Source organism: Manis pentadactyla, chromosome 7, assembly GCF_030020395.1.
Source record: "Manis pentadactyla isolate mManPen7 chromosome 7, mManPen7.hap1, whole genome shotgun sequence".
Classification (NCBI taxonomy): Eukaryota; Metazoa; Chordata; class Mammalia; order Pholidota; family Manidae; genus Manis; species Manis pentadactyla.
In genome coordinates this window covers 76,982,537-77,003,522 of record NC_080025.1, presented here as the reverse complement: position 1 = coordinate 77,003,522, position 20,986 = coordinate 76,982,537, and the positions used below count along the sequence as shown (strand labels likewise).

Sequence of the window (20,986 nt, the reverse complement as noted above, 5' to 3'; positions counted from 1 at the left end):
GTCTCTGTACTCCTAGAAAGCGCCTGTAATCTGAAAGCAGGCTGACTGACACCAAAGTAGGAATCCCTTGAGCACGTAGCTATTAAATTAGATTGCTTTCCCCTGGACTCCAGGATTAGTGTGGATGAAACTTCCTAGAATGTAAGCTCTGTGAGAGCAGGGACCTTGCTAATCTTGTTCACTGATGAATCTCCAGAATCTAATACAGTGCCTGTCAGGGGGAGGCACTAGTATTTATTCACTGAAAGAACTTGGGATGTTTCTGCCGTGGACTTAGTGGCAGCTTGGCGGTCGTATGTGTGGCGCCATTTACTTGAACCTTTAGAAGTGACATCACATATACGGCAGCTAAACTGCTACACAGGACAACAATTGAGAGGTTTTGTTTTGTCTTGCAAGAATTGTGTGAGATGACTTGCATGCAAAATTTCGAATACCAACCTTTATCCAGAAGAGCAATATGCTCTTAATGTCCCACTTCTATCTTTGTGTAAATGTAAAATTATATATCTACTTACATCCCCCAGACATGTAGCATAAACCCAACATGTTAAAAGTAGAATATTTTTGAGTTCACATTGTTTGGTAGTTTTATCTAATCGTTACTCCTTCTATTTTGCCTTTTTATTGTGGAAAATTATACTACCTCACTAGCAATTTTTATTTGTATGAAATCAACCAAAAGTTTACTATGTTTAATGAACTTTATGAAATTTGTATATGTGTTATTTTTAAGCAGTAGTAATTCCATGATTGGAATTATAAATATATTTGTGTGTATGTGTGTGTGTGTGTATAATGGTTATATATTTGTATGTCTTTATCTACATATCTGTTATATATATATATATACACACACACATATATGTATATAACAGATAGACTCAATGTGCATATTATTTTCAGAAGAAAATCACTGAAACATTCAGCTACCACTGGAAAAATTCCATCATCAATGCTCAAGCATGAACCAGACCAGGAGTGGACTTAGAATATCCAGGCTCATCTAACTGCAGAGGTTCTCGTTCCTCATTCCTTCAGTGTTGAAACAATCTCTGCTGAACCAAGGCTTCAAACCAAGTTCACTGGAGTTTGTTTCAATATTGCAAGAATGATAATTGATGCTACTGTCATCTACGTGGACTACACCTGCTCTTTCAGATGCTCATATCTCCACTATATCTGATGTTAAAACTGCATTAAACCAAATAATGTTGTAATTGAAAATACAAGTATAAGGTTTTCCACTTGATCTCCTTGCACATACTGCCTCCCGATGGCTTCCGTGAATTTCCAACTAGTGCACGCACATTTCTTACTTGGTTGTCCAGTCCATGTAAAGACAGAATTCAGAATGGTATCTCAGGAAAGAATGCCAAGCTTAAGCAAAATAGGCCCTAATGGAAAATATCTAACGTAAGTGACAGAAGAGATTTATATGTGACTGCATATTCCATCTCCTAATTTGAGTTGAAGATGGTGATAAATGGCCCAGAAATAGATAATTCAACTAAATATTAACTAAAGATTCTGAGCCATGAAGAATTGAAAAGAGATGCATAAACTGAACCAATGATTAACACCTCTTATTGTGAGGACACTATGATACATTAAAGATTATGGTTACATGATTTTTAGTCAAATATTTAAAACACACACACACACACACACACACACTTTCATACAAATATATGAATGTAAGCTAGTAAAATCCAAAAAGAAGCCTTAACATGAAATCTCTTCAAAATACTTTTTCACTCATAAACATCCCAATTCCTGATGGAATATCTGAGCATTTAATGCTTTAATTCTTTACTTTTCAAAATTTCTGGTGTCAGGAAGTCTTTTAACATGCTGGTCATTCTTGCTAGACTGTCAGCTCTGTGAGGGCAGGATCTGTGCTTGGTTTATTCAGCACTGTAGCCTCCGCATCTAGTGCAGCACTTATCAAGTTCAACGAATACATGCTGATGGACTGATCTTAATACCAGTGGGAAAAGGGACATATGACAGCAGAACGGTGTCCAGTTATGTCAGTAAAGGAATTGTGCATTTCTAATCATTTTTGTTGGTTCATTAATTTCCCTTTCTTCTATCATAAATTCAAGAGGCATTAAAATTAGAAATAATCCTAATCTTTAAAGAGTGGTGTTACCTATATTCACAATAAGTGTTCTTCTAGAATTATAATAGTAATAAACATTCAACCTCTTCTGCTGACAAGCGATTTCTACTCAGATGACTCACCAGCACCTCCGGAACAAGTCCAGAGGAGAACTTACCTTCTTCCCCCAGGAGGGTTTTCCTTTGCCAGCTGCTTCTCCTTCTCAGGGCAGTACCATTTTTAACCAGCTGTATAGGCTGAAATATGTAGGCTATTTGACTATTAATGTTCTCCATTGCTTATATTCAAATATGCCTCGGTGTTTTTATTATTTGACAAAGTGCTGAGAGTTGCCTTTATGAGGTGATTGAGTCCATGCCTCCAGCTTCCGGGCTGGCCTTCCCAGCTCTAATCTGCAGACATCTAATGCCTACCACAAGAATTTTACTGACACTCTCTCTTCCCAACTTTCACTGATCAAAAAGCTGCAAACTATCTTTATTTTGTTGTCATGTTTTAATAATATTAGGTAAAATGTATTGAACCCTTCATGTCCCAGGCACTTTTTATTTATTTCCACAGGGCTCTGTTCTCTTATTTTCCTGGGCTCCACTTCTGGTTAGTTCTCAAATACACTCACATTAAGGTAGGATAGTTTCCTACCAGTGTCTCCCATGTACCATTTCCTACCTCTGGACTTACATGCATTCCTTTTCCTCCATCCAGAAAGCCTGCCCCCAGGGCTTCTGCCTGTGCAGACAGTACACACACTCAAGGTCCAATTCAGATTCTACCTTGTATCTGTAGTCATCCCCAACTGTTCTTGCTCCTTGCTCTCTCTCTTTATTCTGAATATTTATTGTATTATGCTCTGCACAGCTTAGCGTTTAGTGATATGCTGTCTCATAAGACAGGATGTCCCATCTACATGGAGATATTCACTGGAAAGCAGTGAGGCTCTACTATGAACAGCTTGGGGTATATAGGTCAGCTTGATAAGGAGGAGTTTGTTTTATAGATTGAGGGGAATAGAGAAAAGTACATAACACTATTTCTGCCATCAATACATTTAGGAAAACTTAATCTTGGAATAATTTTGACAGAACAAGACCACATAAAAGTGTGTTTCAACAGGTGTGAGAGAGTGCAAGGAGTATCCCAAACTTCAGAGAAGAAAAGTTAGTGCAGGCTGAAACTTGCAAGCTTTCAAAAAAGTCTTTATGCAGAACATAGAAAAAATAGCCACAAAAGAAACTGAAATCTATATAAGCAAAACTTAGGGTGACACGTCAGACAGTGACCTTTTCAGACAACACACACACATCAACTTTGATAAAAAGAACCTACGGTGGTACTAACCAAGACTGATAACCTAATGTCAGCTCATACCAAACATGCAAAAGCACTAAGAGATGTATTTAAGATTTAGATTGATTTCTAGCAGTGAAAATGAATTGCCTGTGCAGGTCACCTGCTGATGAAACCAATTTAAAGAGATTAAGGCCAATTATCCAAGACCAAATACCTCAGAAGAACTTTCTTTGTTTTATGGAATTGATTGTGGCAAATTTTTGGCACTGTACATAACCTAAGTACAAATAAAAATCAGCTGAAAGAATCCACAAAAATGCTTAGTTATTGCACTAATATATCTATTTTTAATAACGTGGTTCATGATTCTTAGGAGTTCCAAAGAAGGCAAAGTTGACTTCATGTTTTTTGGAAATCAGATTATTCACTTTGTTTACTTCTAAGTTTTACAGTGATAATGAAGTTAAGAATCTTATATGATAAAGAGGTGGATGAGTGTGTGTGGGTGTTACACATTTTCAATAGTGAATGGGATGAATGCAAATATGAAATTTGGAGGCAGAATTTGCAGATGAAATATAAATACACTTTTTAGTTATAAAGAAAAAATATTATACTTGGAGACCATGCCTTATTGTTGCTTAGAAGGAAAAATGTTTTCAAACTTTTTGACTATTTCATTTATTTCTGTGTGCACCCATTCCCAGTTTGTGTAAGTGATGGATTTCTTTTTTTAATACAGCATCCAACTCCAATTCTTCCTGCCTCTTCAAATAACACCTATCCTCCCACGATGGAGTCCGAGCCATTTCTGTACATTGTAGGACGAAAGAAAATGATGGATGCACAGTACAAATGCTATGACCGAATGCAGCGGTTACCCCTCTACCAAGGAGAAGGTAAAGAGAAGGATGTGTGTGGACATGTGTTCAAACATTGTTAATGGTGTATTTTCTTCTGTGGGTAAATGTATGTTGACTATTTTGATTTAACAGAGTTAACAGTGGTTCTCAAACCATGGTTTGTGTGTTTCACATAGGAGATATGCCTAGGTTCTTTGCTCAGGTTCATACAATTGCTCTTTGGCTAACATCTGCACTTATGACAAAACTACTACAATAAGTCAATGTGCACACCAGGCAAGCAGGAACAACACAGAACTAAGTGATGGAGAGGAACTAGAAAATGACAGGAAGGGAACTGGAAATTGGTGGGCAGAGAATTTGCCTGAGGTGGGACCTGTCAAAACCCTGCCTTGTTTGGGCTAATCAGGCAGTGTCTTCCCTTAACTGTCAATTGGTTGGCAAATCATACAATTCCTTCTCCTTTCTACCCCCAGTTCCAAGAGAAGTTAGGAAAGATAGCTCCTAGACAGATGTTATTTATCACCCCTAATCTAGAATGCTCTAAGTGATAGGCCCAAATATTTTCATGGCCAAGCACATTCCATTAGCTATGGAGGGCCTGGAGCAGAAAAGGGAGGATGTGATGGCCAAGTGTTAATATATCCCTTTATTTATTTATTTTATTTTTTATTTTGGTATCATTAATATGCAATCACATGAGCAACATGTGATTACTAGATTCCCCCCATTATCAAGTCCCCACCACATACCCCATTAGAGTCACTGTCCATCAATGTAGTAAGATGCTATAGAATCACTACTTGTCTTCTCTGTGCTATAGTGCCTCCCTGGTGAAACCACTATATTACATGTGCTAATCCTAATGCCCCTTATTCCCCTTCTCCCTCCCTTCCCACCCCACCCAGTCCCTTTCCCTTTGGCAGCTGTTAATCCATTCTTGGGTTCTCTGAATCTGCTGCTGTTTTGTTCCTTCCATTTTTGCTTTGTTCTTATGCCCCACAGATGAGTGAAATCATTTGGTACTTGTCTTTCTCCACCTGGCTTATTTCACTGTGCATAATACCCTCTAGCTCCATCCATGTTGTTGCAAATGGGAGGATTTGTTTTCTTCTTATGGCTGAATAATATTCCGTTGTGCATATGTACCACAATCTTCTTTATCCATTCATCTACTGATGGACACTTAGGTTGCTTCGATTTCTTGGCTATTGTAAATATGCTGCAATAAACATGGGGTGCATAGGTCTTTATGAAACTGGGCTACTGCATTCTTAGGGTAAATTCCTAGAAGTGGGATTACTGGGTCAAATGGTATTTCTATTTTTAGTTTTTTGAGGAACCTCCATACTGCTTTCCACAGTGGTTGAACTAGCTTACATTCCCACCAGCAGTGTAGGAGGGTTCCCCTTTCTCCACATCCTCACCAACATTTGTTGTTCCTAGTCTTTTCTATGTTGGCCATCCTAACTGGTGTGAGGTGATATCTCATTGTGGTTTTAATTTACATTTCCCTGATAATTAGCGATGTGGAACATCTTTTCATGTGCCTGTTGGCCATCTGAATTTCTTCTTTGGAGAAGTGTCTGTTCATATACCCAGCCCATTTTTTAGTAGGGTTATTTGCTTTTGGGGTGTTGAGGTGTGTGAGTTCTTTATATATTTTGGATGTTAACCCCTTGTCGGATATGTCACCTGCAAATTTATATTCTCCCATACTGCAGGATGCCTTTTTGTTCTGCTGATGGTGTCCTTTGCTGTACAGAAGCTTTTTAGCATGATGTCGTCCCATTTGTCCTTTTTTTTTGTTTCCCTAATACATCCCTTTAAATTCTCCTCCCACCCACTGAAACATTTTGAAAGATCTGATAAGATCTTGTACAGACTTATATATCCTAAGACAACACTGCTTATTGGGTGTGAGGGGGCAGGAATTGGTTTATATACTCTATAACTAATAAAGTTTTAACATGCAGTTCCTATTTTTGACATTTTTCCTTTAAACAAAAAAATCAAGTCCCTAAAAAATAAATACATGTTATTCTGTCTGCAGTAGTTGTCCTTGTTTTTTAAGAACCTGAAAAGGCATTAAATGCAACTCCACCTGAAGAAGTAACCATTTCTCAGAAGCAATAAAAACACTAGAAGCAATGAAACATTATAGAAACACAAGACTGTTTCTTTTAGAAATAAAGTGAGTGTAGTCCCCTTTACTTCAGTCATAGTCATCTTGGGAGGCTGAACTTTCATGGTATGATCACTATTTTAAACTTTTGTTTTTTGAGAACTTCCATCAAAGCCTGAGGCTTATTTTTTGGAATAGGGGTAAATCTTTATGTTTTAGGGTATTTTTGAAAGCAACAAGAAACCATTGGGAACCAATATTGACAAGTACATTGATCAGTTTGAATAAATTGATCACACTGAGCATTATTTTAGCCAGTAACAAAGTGTGATTCTTAAGTAACAAGACTATTTTTAAACAGGACCCATTAGCTGGCTGCAAAGACATATCCAGTAGCAATTTGTAACAATGACATTGCCCTTGCAATAGGACTATAACTCTCCAAGGTGACCCCTGGAAGGTCAGTGGTCAGTAAGATCCATATGCTCCCAAGCAATATTTTTTCAAGGTAAACCTTTTACTCATGGGTGATAATCAGGACTTTCCCAAGAGTTCTCCTGTTGCATTTCTGAAGCTATTTGCAAGGAAAGATTTTGGAGGAAAGATTCCATACAGATGACCTGTATCTTTTGAGGAACAAATAAAGAAAACCCTACAGAAATGTAAATGCCATTAATAGTTGGTAAACTTAATACCTTTTTTACATTGCTGTTGATGCTGTTATTTTTAATATTTCCATATGCATGTGGGGAGTTCCAGAATAACTGTCTATGCACTGTTAAATCCTGCTGAGGAGTATGCAATTTTTGACACCAACATTAACCTCTTTCTCTATGGGCAGGTCCCTATTGCAACCGTACCTGGGATGGATGGTTGTGCTGGGATGACACACCAGCTGGGGTTTTATCCCATCAGTACTGCCCGGATTATTTCCCAGACTTTGATCCAACAGGTAGAATATTTGTTTTCATTTTGTATTTTGCTATGAAGTTTTTGGAACTTTCACGGTTCTGTAAAGAAAAGCAGATATAAAATAAATGTACCGAAATATACTCTACACATTTCATCATGTTCTGAAGCATTTTCCTAATTGAAACATTAAGTTTGGACAAATGTTGCAAGCTGTCCTTATTTTTTAACTTACATAAATGGTCAGCTGTGCACATTGGTCTTCAATTCTTTAAATTTTACATAAATATTAAACTGTTAACATCAAATTTTAGTACAAATTTAAATTAATTTTTCTAAAACTCTGTGAACAGTTTTTTTTAAGTGTGATTTTTGTCAAAAAAATTTTCAGTTGTCTCAGATTTGGTGATTTATGCAAATGCTTGATCTAGAGTTTGTATATAGTGGGTTAGTATAACATGCACAATGGAAATTTAACATAACCTTGAAAAATTTATAAAACTGTCACGTACAAGGGAAAATAAATCAGAAGTAACTCTAGACACCGGATTTCTGTTCCAACAGTAGATAATTAAAATATGCTCAGTAAGCAAGACTAACAATGTTATAATGAATGATACTAACTCCCAGCTCTGTGCCCTACACAACATGAACAGTCAACAGACGTGTGTTAAGTAAATAAATGACATCAAATTCACTATAGTTATAACAGCAACATAGGATTACTTTTCATTGAATATCATTTTTTACTTTTCAAAACATTTTCACCTATCATCTCATTTATACTAACAATGTTTGATACAAAACTGCAGGTGAACCCTTGTCTCCTGAGCTCTTACCCAACTTCTCTTTCTATAAGTGCAACAGTCTTGGAAGAACATTGGAAAAACAGTATTTTTAAATCTCCATACACACTTCACAGATTGAAGTATTTCTAGAACCTTCGAGGGCAGACTTGCTTTTTTCTTCAGATCTCAATCTAGTCACACTAGTGCGGTTGGAATTGGGGCTGGAATGCTTAAGCAGGTAAAGGTCTAGGAGCATCAGATACCAAACGGAGTGAGAAGCTAGGTGGCTGAAGTTATACATCTTAAAAGTGGCAGCTATCCGAATAGACTGGAAGTCTGGAACCAAATATGCTCAGTAGTGAGTGGCCAGGAACAATACAGAGGAAAAGACTAGACACCTGGGGTGGGGACTGGGATTACATAAGTGCTAGTAGGAAGTGAGTGTTTTTCAACTTGGCTAAGAAGCTGGAAAACTCTAAAAAGTCCTGATGCTACCCCAGACTCTTGATTTAATTAGTTTGGAGTGCAGGCTGGGCATCAGGATTTTTAAAATTTCTGCTTGTGACTAACTGCACGGCCAAGATGAAAGTGTGTTCAACTATAACGACAGTCCAGATAAGAAAGTGGATGGAACCAGGGAAGCTAAACCAGTGCACTAAGTAGCTGTGCCAGGAGGAGGCAGAGCCCAGAATCAGATGTGACTGGTACAGGCAATGGAGGAAGGTGGGTCCCAGAGGGGTAGAATGTAGTAGCCACCCAGCTTCAGGTATCAGGTGCAGGAAAGTTCTGTTCCAAGAAACTACATAGAAAATACGTTCCATTCAAAAACATCTAGGACTAAGATACTTTTCAAAAGGAAGTAGAAAGCTTGGTTATAAAGAGGACCCAAATCCTGAAACTAAGTGGGTCCAGCTACAAGCACACGGTGAAGGGGTGAGACTTGCTCCTGAGTGTAGTGAGCCTGAGCCTGCAGAGGGTGTTCAAGTGGCTCCAGATGTTGAAACTGGCTTGCCATGGGGACAGGGCTCCAGGTGTGCAGGTCATTCTGCCCCAAGTTCCATCTGTCTGCTGACAAGCTGTGACACAACAGACACAGCGATCCCTCCACACTTCACGGTGCTCATCTTCCTCTTCCTTCTCTGTGTCCCTCAGGGAGTGGTGGTTCCATGGGAGAGAGAACACCCATCCAGGCTGTGGCAGGGACGCCATGGTCCTGACAAAGGACGGTCTTCTTTGAATTAGCCGGTCTGGACTAGAACTAGCATTTTGAAGAGAGGAATCAGTGTTTGTTTTGTGCTTAAGAGACTATGGAAAATCAACCTTGACTTTCAGATTTTTCCAAGAATTGTTTGGTCAGAGTTTCTACTGCATTTCTGGGTCAACCTGCCCTTCTCGTTACCTAATGCTCACTAACTGTGAATGACAGGGGTTATTGCCCATATGCTGAAAGTGAGGACATCAGTTAAGATAGATCACAGCAGTCATGATGGAAAAATCTAGGCAAGAAAGTTTATGGAATCCAGATTTGAACAGAGAAACTAATCAGTCCCTGAGCCGAGGTCTGGGAGATGCTTTTTGTTCTTCCTTTGAGGATAAGATCCAAAGTTCCATCCCACTAAGACAGATAATGCCAACGGGATTACAGGGGCCACCTTTAAAACCAGTTGAAGCCAGCACCTTCTGGGAATTCCTATTTTGATAGAAAAGTTGGTATGTGAAGAAAGGGCTTGATGCTGTGCTCTGCTTAGCACTACGTTCCTGTAAACCGAAACTAAATGCTATTTGATGGTAATCCTTTGGGTCTTTATTGACTCTTCCCAATAAATGATGCTTCATTAATCTTGATTTGACAGCTGCATTAGAAGTAATTTGATTGGCATGAAGAGCCATTCTGCTATTGAGGCTACAAGGCCAGTTCCACAGCAGCAATGGGCTCTTGCCAAAGTGGTTATCATTATTGACTAAAAGGCAAGCTTTGGTCAGCAGAGCAGGGACTTCCAGGCATAGATCCATCTTCGCAGCCTCATTTTTAGATAGAACGCTTTTAACTGGGAGACAAATCCTTTCCAAAGAAGAGCACGTCTTAGAAATACCTATATTCATACTGTCAACTTAATAAATATTGCACATAAATGAAGAAAAGAATGGTCTTACTCTTCTCACATAGTTCCTATCTAAAATCAGAAGCTTAATATCTGTTAAAAAGTATGAAGTACAGTGTATGCAGCACTTTGGAGTCTGACAGACCTGGGATTAAATCCTAGCTCCCCCACTATCTGCAGACTTTTCAAACTCTAGAGCCTCTCTCACTGTCAGCTTCCTGTTTTTAATATGGAGATAACAATGTCTGCCATACACAGCTCCGCTGAAGATAAAATGAAACAACACGTATTGAAGTGTCTTACACAGTGCCTGCCTCACAGTAGCCTCTATTGACTTATATTCCCACCAAAGTTCTATAAATTGATTAACAGTTTGGAATGGCTTTTAAGGTTTAATTTATTAGTTTTCCTTCTTTTGCATTTTGAGATAATAATGCAATAACTGTTATGTTCCATTAACAGAAAAGGTTACAAAATACTGTGATGAAAAAGGGGATTGGTTTAAACATCCTGAGAACAATCGAACCTGGTCCAACTATACTATGTGTAACGCTTTCACTCCTGAGAAACTGAAGGTAGGTTCTTGTTCAGATTTCATTATTGGGTGAGAATACCATTATTTATACATACAGATGTATGCATAACTGTAAGATACCTGCTACCAAGGAGCCAACCTAATTACAGAAGGAAATCAGATGGTGACCTGTAAGTTCTAGGGACTGTGAGGTGGCATTACAGAAAACGACAATTTACTTCTTGGCTGACGCTGAGTGTCATAGAGAGTTCCACGGGCATATAGAGTCAAGCTATTTATGGCGAGAGGAATAGTGCCCATGGAACAGATGATGGGATTCCCTGTGATGCCAGAAATTAGGCAGCATTTCCAGGGACTCTCTTAGATTTCTCTTCTACTGGAAGCGTTCCAAAACCACAGACAGATTTTTCCACAGGTCACAATTTAACAGTTGCCCCCGCTCCCTGCCTGAGATGTCCATGATAGTCTCACTATCTGGCTTTGATGGATCCTTAGAATGGGCTTCTTAGCAGCCTGTTGATACAGGTGTAGCTACTTAGGTTATTTTCTCTGGAAGTCCATTCTGATCTGTTAGTACTTGTACCTTACTGGCTGTTAAATATTTTTCATATCATCTCTGTTAAGAAGCATTTAAGCCAATGAAAAAAAAAAACCCAGATGCCTACTCTCTTCTTCAGATGCATCAGAAATCTGAAAAAATCACTAAGCTCACAACCAGCCTCCTCCCAACAGAGCTGGGAGAAATAGTTTGTCAGCATTTAGCTACATAAGGCATCTCTGAGTAACCCGGCAGCTGCAACAGAAGCCTGTTGTAACCTTCAAAGATAGGCCTGTATGCTAAATAGTAACTAAGTTGGAAACTCAAAGCACATCAGTGCTTTTGCTTGCTCTAAAAAAGCTTTAGGAGTGTAGAAAAATTTCTTTTTATTAAAAATAAAAAAACAAGATGAATAGGCAGTTTAGGGACCAGCTGACTAGAGGGACACCTTGTCACAGGCACAGGCTGAGGACACTAAAGTCAGTCACACCTCCACACACTGCGTAGTCACTGCTGAGAATCTGAGGCACATCTACGTCCTAAAGGAGAGCTATTTACTTAATAAGGCCTGATTGAAATGGCATGCAACTGAGTAAGGAATTTCATGACTAAATGTTGATTATGATTTTACAGAAAAATATTGTAACCCTCTTAACTGAATTGTTATAAAGACTGCAGATCCAATTTAATAATTTTCAGGGCTCCATATTTGACCTTCTCAAATACTCTGGCCTCATCTGAGAGGGAAATAAGAGTATTTTGAGGATAAATGTTCTCCTCTAGGCACCTAACGTAGTGATTGAGATTCTTTGCACAAATCTTCCATCTGTACACAGGCAAAAGAAAAAAAGTTTTGAAGAAACCAACCTAGAATTTATTTAAAAAAAAAAACAAAACCCTTCTCAGTCTTAAGAATGAGATGAGAATGGCAACTAAATTATGAGTTATTGGTTTAATCTTACACATTTAGACAACTCTATTTCAGAAGGGTAAATATTTTTTAAATATTCTGGAGGCAACTGAAAGAAAGTGAATTAACTTACATTTGGTTTTCATAGAATAAAATATGCAGAGATAAAAATAAAATACTGACAGAGGATAGGGGCCTGAATATATATCCAAATTAAGAACAATATTATACACGGCAAGGGGATTCTATAGATAAACTACTAAAAAGGAACAACTTTTAGAAAATGCCACTCCTGGTTTTGTTTAGTGATTAAGTCAGAAAAGTAGTCAAAAAATGGATTCCTGGGGGAAGAGACAGGAGCTGAGTATGTTTGTTGACAAGATTCCCAAATACTTCCTAAGATGGACCTATAAGCTATTATGAAGTTTTTATCAGTTCTAGATATAACTCAATTGTTCCAATTTTATTATCATTACCTGCAAGGATGAAAATGCTGTTAGTGGCACCAATGAAACCAGCAAACAATATGTAAATGCTGGTCAAATGGTGCAATGGGCACAATTAAGAGAAGTTGATTAGTTCATTTGGAAATTCTGAGGCCTAGAGAAGCCATATTTGTTTCTTGCCAGCAATAATGCACATAAACAAACAAAGGACTCTGTATGTTTTGAGAGCCTTTTACCAGAATCAGTGTTTCAATCCCAAACCCTTCATGAGGAAATTGATAAGAATCAAAATGTTCAAGGGTAATTATTTGAATATAAATGCCACATTTCTCCCAGGAATTCAAGGAACTTCACAGAAAGTATCCAACTTACCTGCATTACATTTGCATTCATACTGGGACCTAATAAACTGTGGAAAAGACTGAAGTCTAGAAGTCAGGAGATGGCGTTGTCCTCATTTCAACACACTTGCCCTTTCTGAGCCTCTGCTTTTCCATCCATCCAATGGATATGACAGTTTATTTCTCTCCCGGACAAAATAGAAGAGAGGGTGGCCAGCTCTGAAAACAAGCTAGATGTCTGAGGAATGGCACCCATCAGCAACTAGAGAAGGAAATCACCCACTATTACCCTAGTAATTACACCACTATTACCTAGTGCCAAAGGCCCACCTGTCCCCCAGTGTATCTCCTACTGGCAGCATAAATACAAAGGAAATTGGAAAACATGTGAAAAACATGTGAGGATAAAATATGTAAAGGACTTAGATTTAGCATAATTTTCCAACAGTACCTTCACCATTCACGCACCAGAGACCTTCATCTGCCTGCACCTATGTCCACAGATGACCAAAGATCACACCCAAAGGTGCTGTTGCTTTTCAGTTTAGAACATGCATTTCAGTTTGTTGAAAATTAGAATTAGGGATCCACTGTCACTTTTTTCCATATTGATACTCAGTTGACCCAGCAACATTAATTGGAAAGACCTCCCTTTCCCTTCTGCTCTGAGGGTCACTGTGATTCTGACCACATTTCATGACATGCTTCTGGACCCTGGATCACATCGGTCTGTTTGCCTCTCCTTGAACCAACAGCCCACTGCATGATTGCAGTAGATTTATGATAAATCATGATACTCTATAGAATACGTCTTCCCATGATGTTTTAATTCTCTTTATCATTACTATTCCCTTTCATGCACGTGCTTTGAGATTAATTTTGTTTTTCTTGGCTTTTTTAAATGGAAATTGAGATCACTGATTTCTCACTTCCTTTTCTCATAGATGAATTATAGTCTTTAAATTTCCCTCTTTGTAAAGCTTCATCTGTATATAAAAAGTTTTGGTATGCTATTACGGGTTTTTCTTTGATACAGTAGTCAAATTCTCAACAATATGAGGGTGTTCTTTAAGTTATCATTTTATTAATGATTTCTAGAAGAGGTTCTTTAAGATTTAATTATTTGAAATATGCTGAAATTTGCTTTACTGACTAGTGTACATCAATTTGGATAAATTTTCTTTGTGTACCTGCAGAGAATGGGTACTCTGCAGATGTTGGATGCAATGTTTATTATAGGTGAATTAGCGAAATTTGCTAATCATGTTGTTCAAATCTTCTATAACTTGATTTTTTGTCTGTGTGTTCTATCAGTTACTAGGGAGGTATCAGTTTTTGCTCTATGCATATGTATCTTGGGTTTATATTATTATGTGCATAGAAATTTAAAATTTTTGTATCTTCCTGACTTAACATCTGCATGCATATGTACAATATTACACCAGTTTTCTTATACTTGGCACTTTCCTGGGTTATCTTTTCCCATCCTTTTATATCCAGTATTTCTCTATTCCAGTATTTAATGGTGTTTCTATGAGCAGCATGTAATTGCTTTAAAAATAACTTATTCCAAACAAATTATTTTACAAATGAGGACTACTGAGGTCTAGAGAGGTGAAGGGACTGAGTTATGAGGGTCACACAAAGACTTAGTGATAACACTGAGTAGAGAACAGTTCTGATGAATCCAGTCTTATGTTCTTACTCCCATGTCATGCATATTCTAGTGTAACTGATAATCTTATAATATTCAACCTGTTAGTCCAATTTATTATAATTCGATATGATTTAATTCTCTGAAGTATTTGTTACAATTTTAGAAGATTTTTTTTAAAGGAGAAAAACAGTTGTTGATCTACACTGATGTTTAAAAAGAGAAACTATTTTCCTCTTCTATAATCATTTATCCACCTATTTGTTTTTGTAACTCTCTTGTTCTTCTTCCTCCCCCAGAATGCATACATTCTGTATTATCTGGCTATTGTGGGCCATTCTATGTCGATTTTCACCTTGGTGATTTCTCTGGGGGTTTTCGTGTTTTTCAAGTAAGTACCCTCACAGCAGCTGCTTTTTATTTTTTCCTTTAGGTACTGAAATAAGTGGCGAAGTCTGCAAGAGTGGTTGGGTCTGGAAATTCTGCAAATCACAAAAGACATGCAACATTGGAAGTCATGAAGTGATGAGAAAAATTAAATTAATCAAAATACGCTTTTTAACACTATTGTTGAGGAAAATTGTATGGATTCATATAATTTTCAAAGGCAATATGCCTCCTTCCCAAAACAAAACAATCCTGTGCGCCCGGAAGTACACATGGTAAAGGTCCCATTTACCTTGGCTAAGTTTCCATGAAGTACTGAGGAGAGGATCCTCCTATTTCTCTTACCCACTCTAAAATACAGAGGCGATGGCCACAAGTGCAAATGCACCCTGCTTAATTACATGCTCCGTCACAGTGGATTTGGTCAGAAGACTTGGGACTGGTGAGGCCATGACAGTGTTTAGCCAGAGAAGGAAGGTGACTCTCCTTCTGGCCTTGATGCACTCAGCCAGGATCAAAGAGAATTTCTGGGAAAAGATAGCTTGTTGCCAAGGGTTGATTTTTTGCCCTTGCAAACCTAGCACAGTGCACTGCAGTTATCTTCTAAGACATTGTGAGGAATAAAATTCCAGTGAGGATTTCTATTCTGAGGCTATTTCTACACACTTGACTGCATTATCTATGGCAAAATGAAAAAAAGTCGGTATCGATGCTGATTTCTCCATAACAGAGGATTTAAACATTGATTCTGTATTTTCAGGAGTGATTTCATAATGTATGTGAGATAGAATAATGTATGTGTTATATCTGGTCCTAAAAACATGTCCTCTACTTAGTGAAATTTCTTTAAAGCAAAGGCAGGAGGGACTACATCACTCTTCCATGAGAATTCTGACTTCTGCATGACCATGGTGCCTCTGCCCACTAGCACTTCTTTTTAGTTGTAGTGGTATTATACAAATGATGAAGGGAAGCTCCTTCATAGGCCCAAACTACAAATAATCCTCCACACTTTAAAGATGTGATATCTCATTAAATGTGCAACAATTCATATAGAGAGTAATAGAATCTTAATTTAACTTTTGTTAAAATATTATCATAATACTAAAGAAAATTAAACCAAGAGGAAAATCACCTATAAACACACCCTTAACAAAACTAGTATTATTTTTTCCTCAATTCTTTGCAAATCTGTTTACATCTAATACCATAATTCCATATTATATTATGTCTGTATGTTTTATAGTCAAGATTCTTATATTGACCAAGCAGTATGACTGAATAGTAATTATTTTGTTTGCTGAATAGGAAATAATAAATAAACAGAGAATGAGTTCCTTCCATATGTAATTTAACAGGAGAAAGACATAAACAAAGCAAGAGGACATGAGGGATTAACTACTAGAATTAGAATAGAGGAGTATTTTCAATTATAATGATCAGAATATATCACAGTAAACACATAACATGATTAATCTTGGAATGGCTGTTCATTTTTCAACTGACTTGACCACGGTGAATAAATACATCAGCATGGCTCTCATACAACTTTGATTTAAAAGTCTGCCACAAAAAGTCTATTCTTTAAGTTTTTTTAATATAACCATAACAAAATTGAAAGCAAAAGCCCCCGAATTTGTAATGGTGCAACTAATAAATGAATGCAGGACTTTAAAGATAAAAAATGTCCAGGGGCCTTCCTTAGCTCTTCATTTCTCCAGTCATGTAAAAGAGTAAAAAGGTGTGAGAACAAAATATGCAGAAAGAATGTTTTTCAACAATCATTTCTACATTAAGCCAGCGAAGATGGGTGCTTTTTTAAAAGTGCAGGACATGGCAAAGTAAAATATTTCTCAACTCGTTAGTCCCAGAAGAAAATTAATCTAGTCAAACTTCAGAGGGAGTGGAGCGTAAAGACAGGTTGCTTAGGAAGCACCTCATTTCGTCCTGTGGTCTCTCAATTCCAAGAACGCACCATACAGCAACTTAAATCTTAGGAGAAGAAACAACGCTGATTTATAATCTGAAAATAGTAATGGGGAAACATAAGTGAAATGTCTGGTTAGCCAGAGCACCTAACAGGCTATGACTAGGAAAGGAAAAACACACACACTGAGGTGCAAAAATTCAGACCTGAAATAAGTCATATCAGATTTGTATACTTGCTCTTAATCTTACCTTAAACCTACCCAAACTAAAAATATCAAGGGCATCTATTTTCTTTAAATTAAAATATAGTTCTGCTTCTTCCCATTTTTTCTCTACTCTTGCATTTCAGCAATATTAAAAGTGATGTGAAAAATACAAGGTAACTCTGATCTGTCATTGGGTTTTATCTCTAAATTAGCAACATTTTTCCATAATTGTTTTCAAATACTCTCCATCACCCTTAAGGTCTTTCCTGCACATAACAATGGAAGGTCCTAGGATTTATGCACTTAAATGGCATCATTTGTGTGTGAAACGTGAGCAAAAAATAATCCTCACTCTCTTGCTTAATTCTACATTCCCGGGATTGAGTTATTTTGCAAAATCTAAACAATTTGCTAAAAACTTTCATGAAACCAAAATAAGCAATTACACCCACCTCCACTTCTGAGACCTAGTGCCCCATTCATGACCATCCCACTGAAATCTCACTCTGCATTCATAAAAAGTGCTTTATGGAGTCAATAAAAAAAGGACTAACCCAGCAGGGGTTCTCCTCAAGCCAGCAGGTGAAGGCCTGCAGAGGGATTTCAGCTACTGAATATATGGGAGCCTATAGAACAGCCAATACTTTGCTGCTAAAAATCCTGGGATGTTACTCAGAATGAGATCATTGAGGCACGCCTCTCATCTTAATGTGATTTTATTCTGAGCATGCAGGGAAAGGTAAAGGGCAGAGCTAATGTAACTCTGAAACAAGTAAGGATCATGCTCCCTTGCTATCAGAAAATGAAAGTAGAAATGTATATAAAGTCTTTGTTATTTTAAAAAGAAGACTGAGCTTCTAGTCCCTCTTCAAGATAGAGAAAACATTTCTCAGTGATTTAAATAATAGAAAAAGCAATACTAAAGATCTGAACTGTACAAAAGTAGCAGAGTTAAAATAACATTCAGGATGATACACAGGTTAGTTCGGATCCACTTGTTCAAGGTTGAAGACAGCCTCCTCAGGATGCTATTTGGTTTGGGACTTTTGCAGGAAAAATAGAAGCAATAATAGGAGAGGGATTAAATAGAAACATCAAATTAGTTCAACAAGGCTCCTCACTACTAGATGGCCAACAACGAAGGTCAAGAAGAGAACTAAGATACTCTTAGGGAAGACTGGCTTAAGAAAATCACATAAGCGGACATTTATTTGTGTTCGTTTCCTAAACATTTTGTGCAAGTTTGCAATAAATTCACTTATCCCATCTGTTCCACTTAATTTGTCAATTTACATTTCTGTGGAATAATCCTAAATACTGAAATATCTCCACTGTTTTTTCTCAAGAAAGTACAAGAATGTTCATTAACATCCCCTTTGATTTCTTGACACCAATGCCTTACTGATGGTTAAATATTTTAAATATTAATTACTCTTGCCTGAAAGTTAATAGAGATCTATCCTGTAAGATGGGAAGTGTCTTCATGACATTGGCTTGGCCACATAGGCAAAAAAGGAGGGTTTCCACTGGGCCTCCAGAAGGAATGCTGGTTCCTCTGCTGCCCACTCAGTATTCCTTGTTATTTTCTCACTTCTGCATGTTGCATGCACAGGTAGCTCTTGCTCTTGTACAGTATCCACTACTTCACAACTCTGCCTGCCCTCCTATTCCTCTGTTAAATCAAGGGCACCAGTGATAGCCTCCTTTCTTCCAACCCACCCTGGACATGACAGGACACCAAAGGTAACTGCTGGTCATACCTTGGTGTACTGTTCACTCTAGTAGAGTAGTAACAGGAAAAGAAGCAAGAATTACGATTGAAAGGGAGTTCCCTACAGATAAAGATTTTGTGCTAAATCCAGAGGTATAAAGTCCCCTGTCAGACAGGAAAGCTGTAAAATATATTGTGTCCTGAATTTTTCTAGGAGCCTTCATGCCATCCATTCCACATCCCCTCTGCTCCCCTCACTTCCCTTGCCCCTGGTGAACAAGGTGAGACTAGGTAAAGGAAAACAGAGATACACTGGAAGATATGACTTTGCTTGTTCCAACTGCAACAGTTATTCCAAATGCATATCCTCCTGTGCCCCCAAATCATAACAACATTTACTTGTTTCATTACTTGCTACTTTCCTTGTTTGCTTTGAATGTGACTATAATTACACTGTCTTATAAAGGACTGAATACTGCTGTTCCTTGTCCTATGATATCAAACTAATTCATGCAATTTGCAAAACTAAAGGCAAATATTAAATGCCTTCTCATACAATGACAAGCTCGCCAAAAGCACACACACGCATAGGGGATCAAGAACTTGAAACAAATTTTTAAGCGTTAAAGATTTCCACCAGGTAAACTAAAACCATGAAAATGACATTTACCCTTTAAGTATGACTTCTTGAGATTCATACTGAAATAAATTGTTAACTCTTCTTCACATTTGAGTGACACCTTGGTTGGGGCAAGTCAGAAGTAATTATGTTGGAGAATCTATATGGTTCCCTATCACTCAAAGAGTTAGCAATGTCCTACCATTTAAATACCTTTTTTTTCTTTTTTGATCTAGAGGAGAGAAGTATAGCTACAAACAGGCTGGTGCTGTTTCTACTTAAAATATTTCAGATCTGACAGGAAAAGGTTGTCAGCATCTCTCATGTTCATTCAAGCAACAAGGTATTTGAGAACAATTAAACACGTAATTTCTTAGGTTAAGATCAGGTAATCCTCTTTAGCATCCTATATATCTCCTTCAGAAGAGGTATCCTAGTAAGAGTAAATAAACAGTCACATGGTATATAAGGTCCCTGAAGGCAGAAGGTGTCTGTTTTGTTCATCCATGTATCCCTAGCATCTACCAGAAGGTCTGAATCATAGCGGGTACACAGTAATATGTGCTGGGTTATTGAATGAATATTAATAAATTTAAAGTACCTTTAACTCGGTTAAAAAAGCTGAGTGTAAATGTCATCAAGTAAATGCAATAAAAATTTTAAAACTCAATAAGCAGAAATTATATTGAAACTCTTATGAAACAGAAACTCATGCATTAGTCATATTCTTCCTTTGGAGGCTAACAGTTTATCCAGCTGTAAACCATCGTTATCTCTTTATGTACTGTATACAGTACTCTATAGAGGTTTTAGCTAGTGTTCAACAGGATAATGTCCAATAATGGTTAGTTAATACCTGTATTAAGAATTTGGCAAGTGTTCAGTATGATACAAAGTATAAGAAATGAAATCATCTAGCATTTAATGTAATTCGCTGATGTACTAGAAAACCATGTAGTGGTCACAGCTCGAAGAAGAAAATTGTTCCTGTATAAAGATTTTTAATTTAAAGAAATGGGCATTAATCCCCACAGTGCATCAGACACTGTTTGAGGAGCACAGAACAAATTCCTTTAGTGACTTCCATTCTAATGAGAGAAAAGGAGATAATAACAAGCGATAAACCAGTATTTATGTCAGAAGGTGATTAGTGTTAAGAAGGGGGGAATAAAAGCAGATACAAGGGCCAGAGAGTAAGCTGGAGGTGGAGGGAGTATATTTTATTCATGGTGGTTCTGGTTTACAAAGGGGATTGAACATTAGCCATCCTTGAAGCTAATGTACATCAGCAGATTATTGAACTCCACCTGATCAAAAGAAAACCAGGAATAGCAGCATTGCATGGTGCATTTATCTGCACCCCTTGGCTCCGGACAATGTCAACTGTCATTTAAGCCAGACTGAATCCAATAATGAGACCTGAGATATTTGCCTCCTAGTGAGAATTATTATAAAATGTTATTATGACTACATGGAAAATGGCAGGTCACAGATTTAACAGCGCTAAA

At 37.6% G+C, this 20,986-nt stretch overlaps 1 protein-coding gene and 1 long non-coding RNA gene across 3 annotated transcripts in view; one reads left to right on the top strand and one right to left on the bottom strand.

Moving 5' to 3' along the window:
* CALCR (calcitonin receptor) overlaps nucleotides 1–20,986 on the top strand; it is a 141,532-nt gene that overhangs the window by 83,194 nt on the left and 37,352 nt on the right. For both annotated transcript variants that reach the window (XM_057504522.1, XM_036879261.2), the window contains 4 exons: nucleotides 4,158–4,314; nucleotides 7,245–7,355; nucleotides 10,665–10,777; nucleotides 14,926–15,017. In XM_057504522.1, coding sequence (XP_057360505.1) covers nucleotides 4,158–4,314; nucleotides 7,245–7,355; nucleotides 10,665–10,777; nucleotides 14,926–15,017 — 473 coding nt within the window. The remainder of the gene's footprint in view (nucleotides 1–4,157; nucleotides 4,315–7,244; nucleotides 7,356–10,664; nucleotides 10,778–14,925; nucleotides 15,018–20,986) is intronic.
* The window catches only part of LOC130684282 (uncharacterized), a 46,278-nt gene that overhangs the window by 21,415 nt on the left and 3,877 nt on the right, over nucleotides 1–20,986 (bottom strand). Inside the window, exon 2 of the long non-coding RNA XR_008998489.1 lies at nucleotides 7,264–7,413. This is a non-coding gene — a long non-coding RNA (uncharacterized LOC130684282). The remainder of the gene's footprint in view (nucleotides 1–7,263; nucleotides 7,414–20,986) is intronic.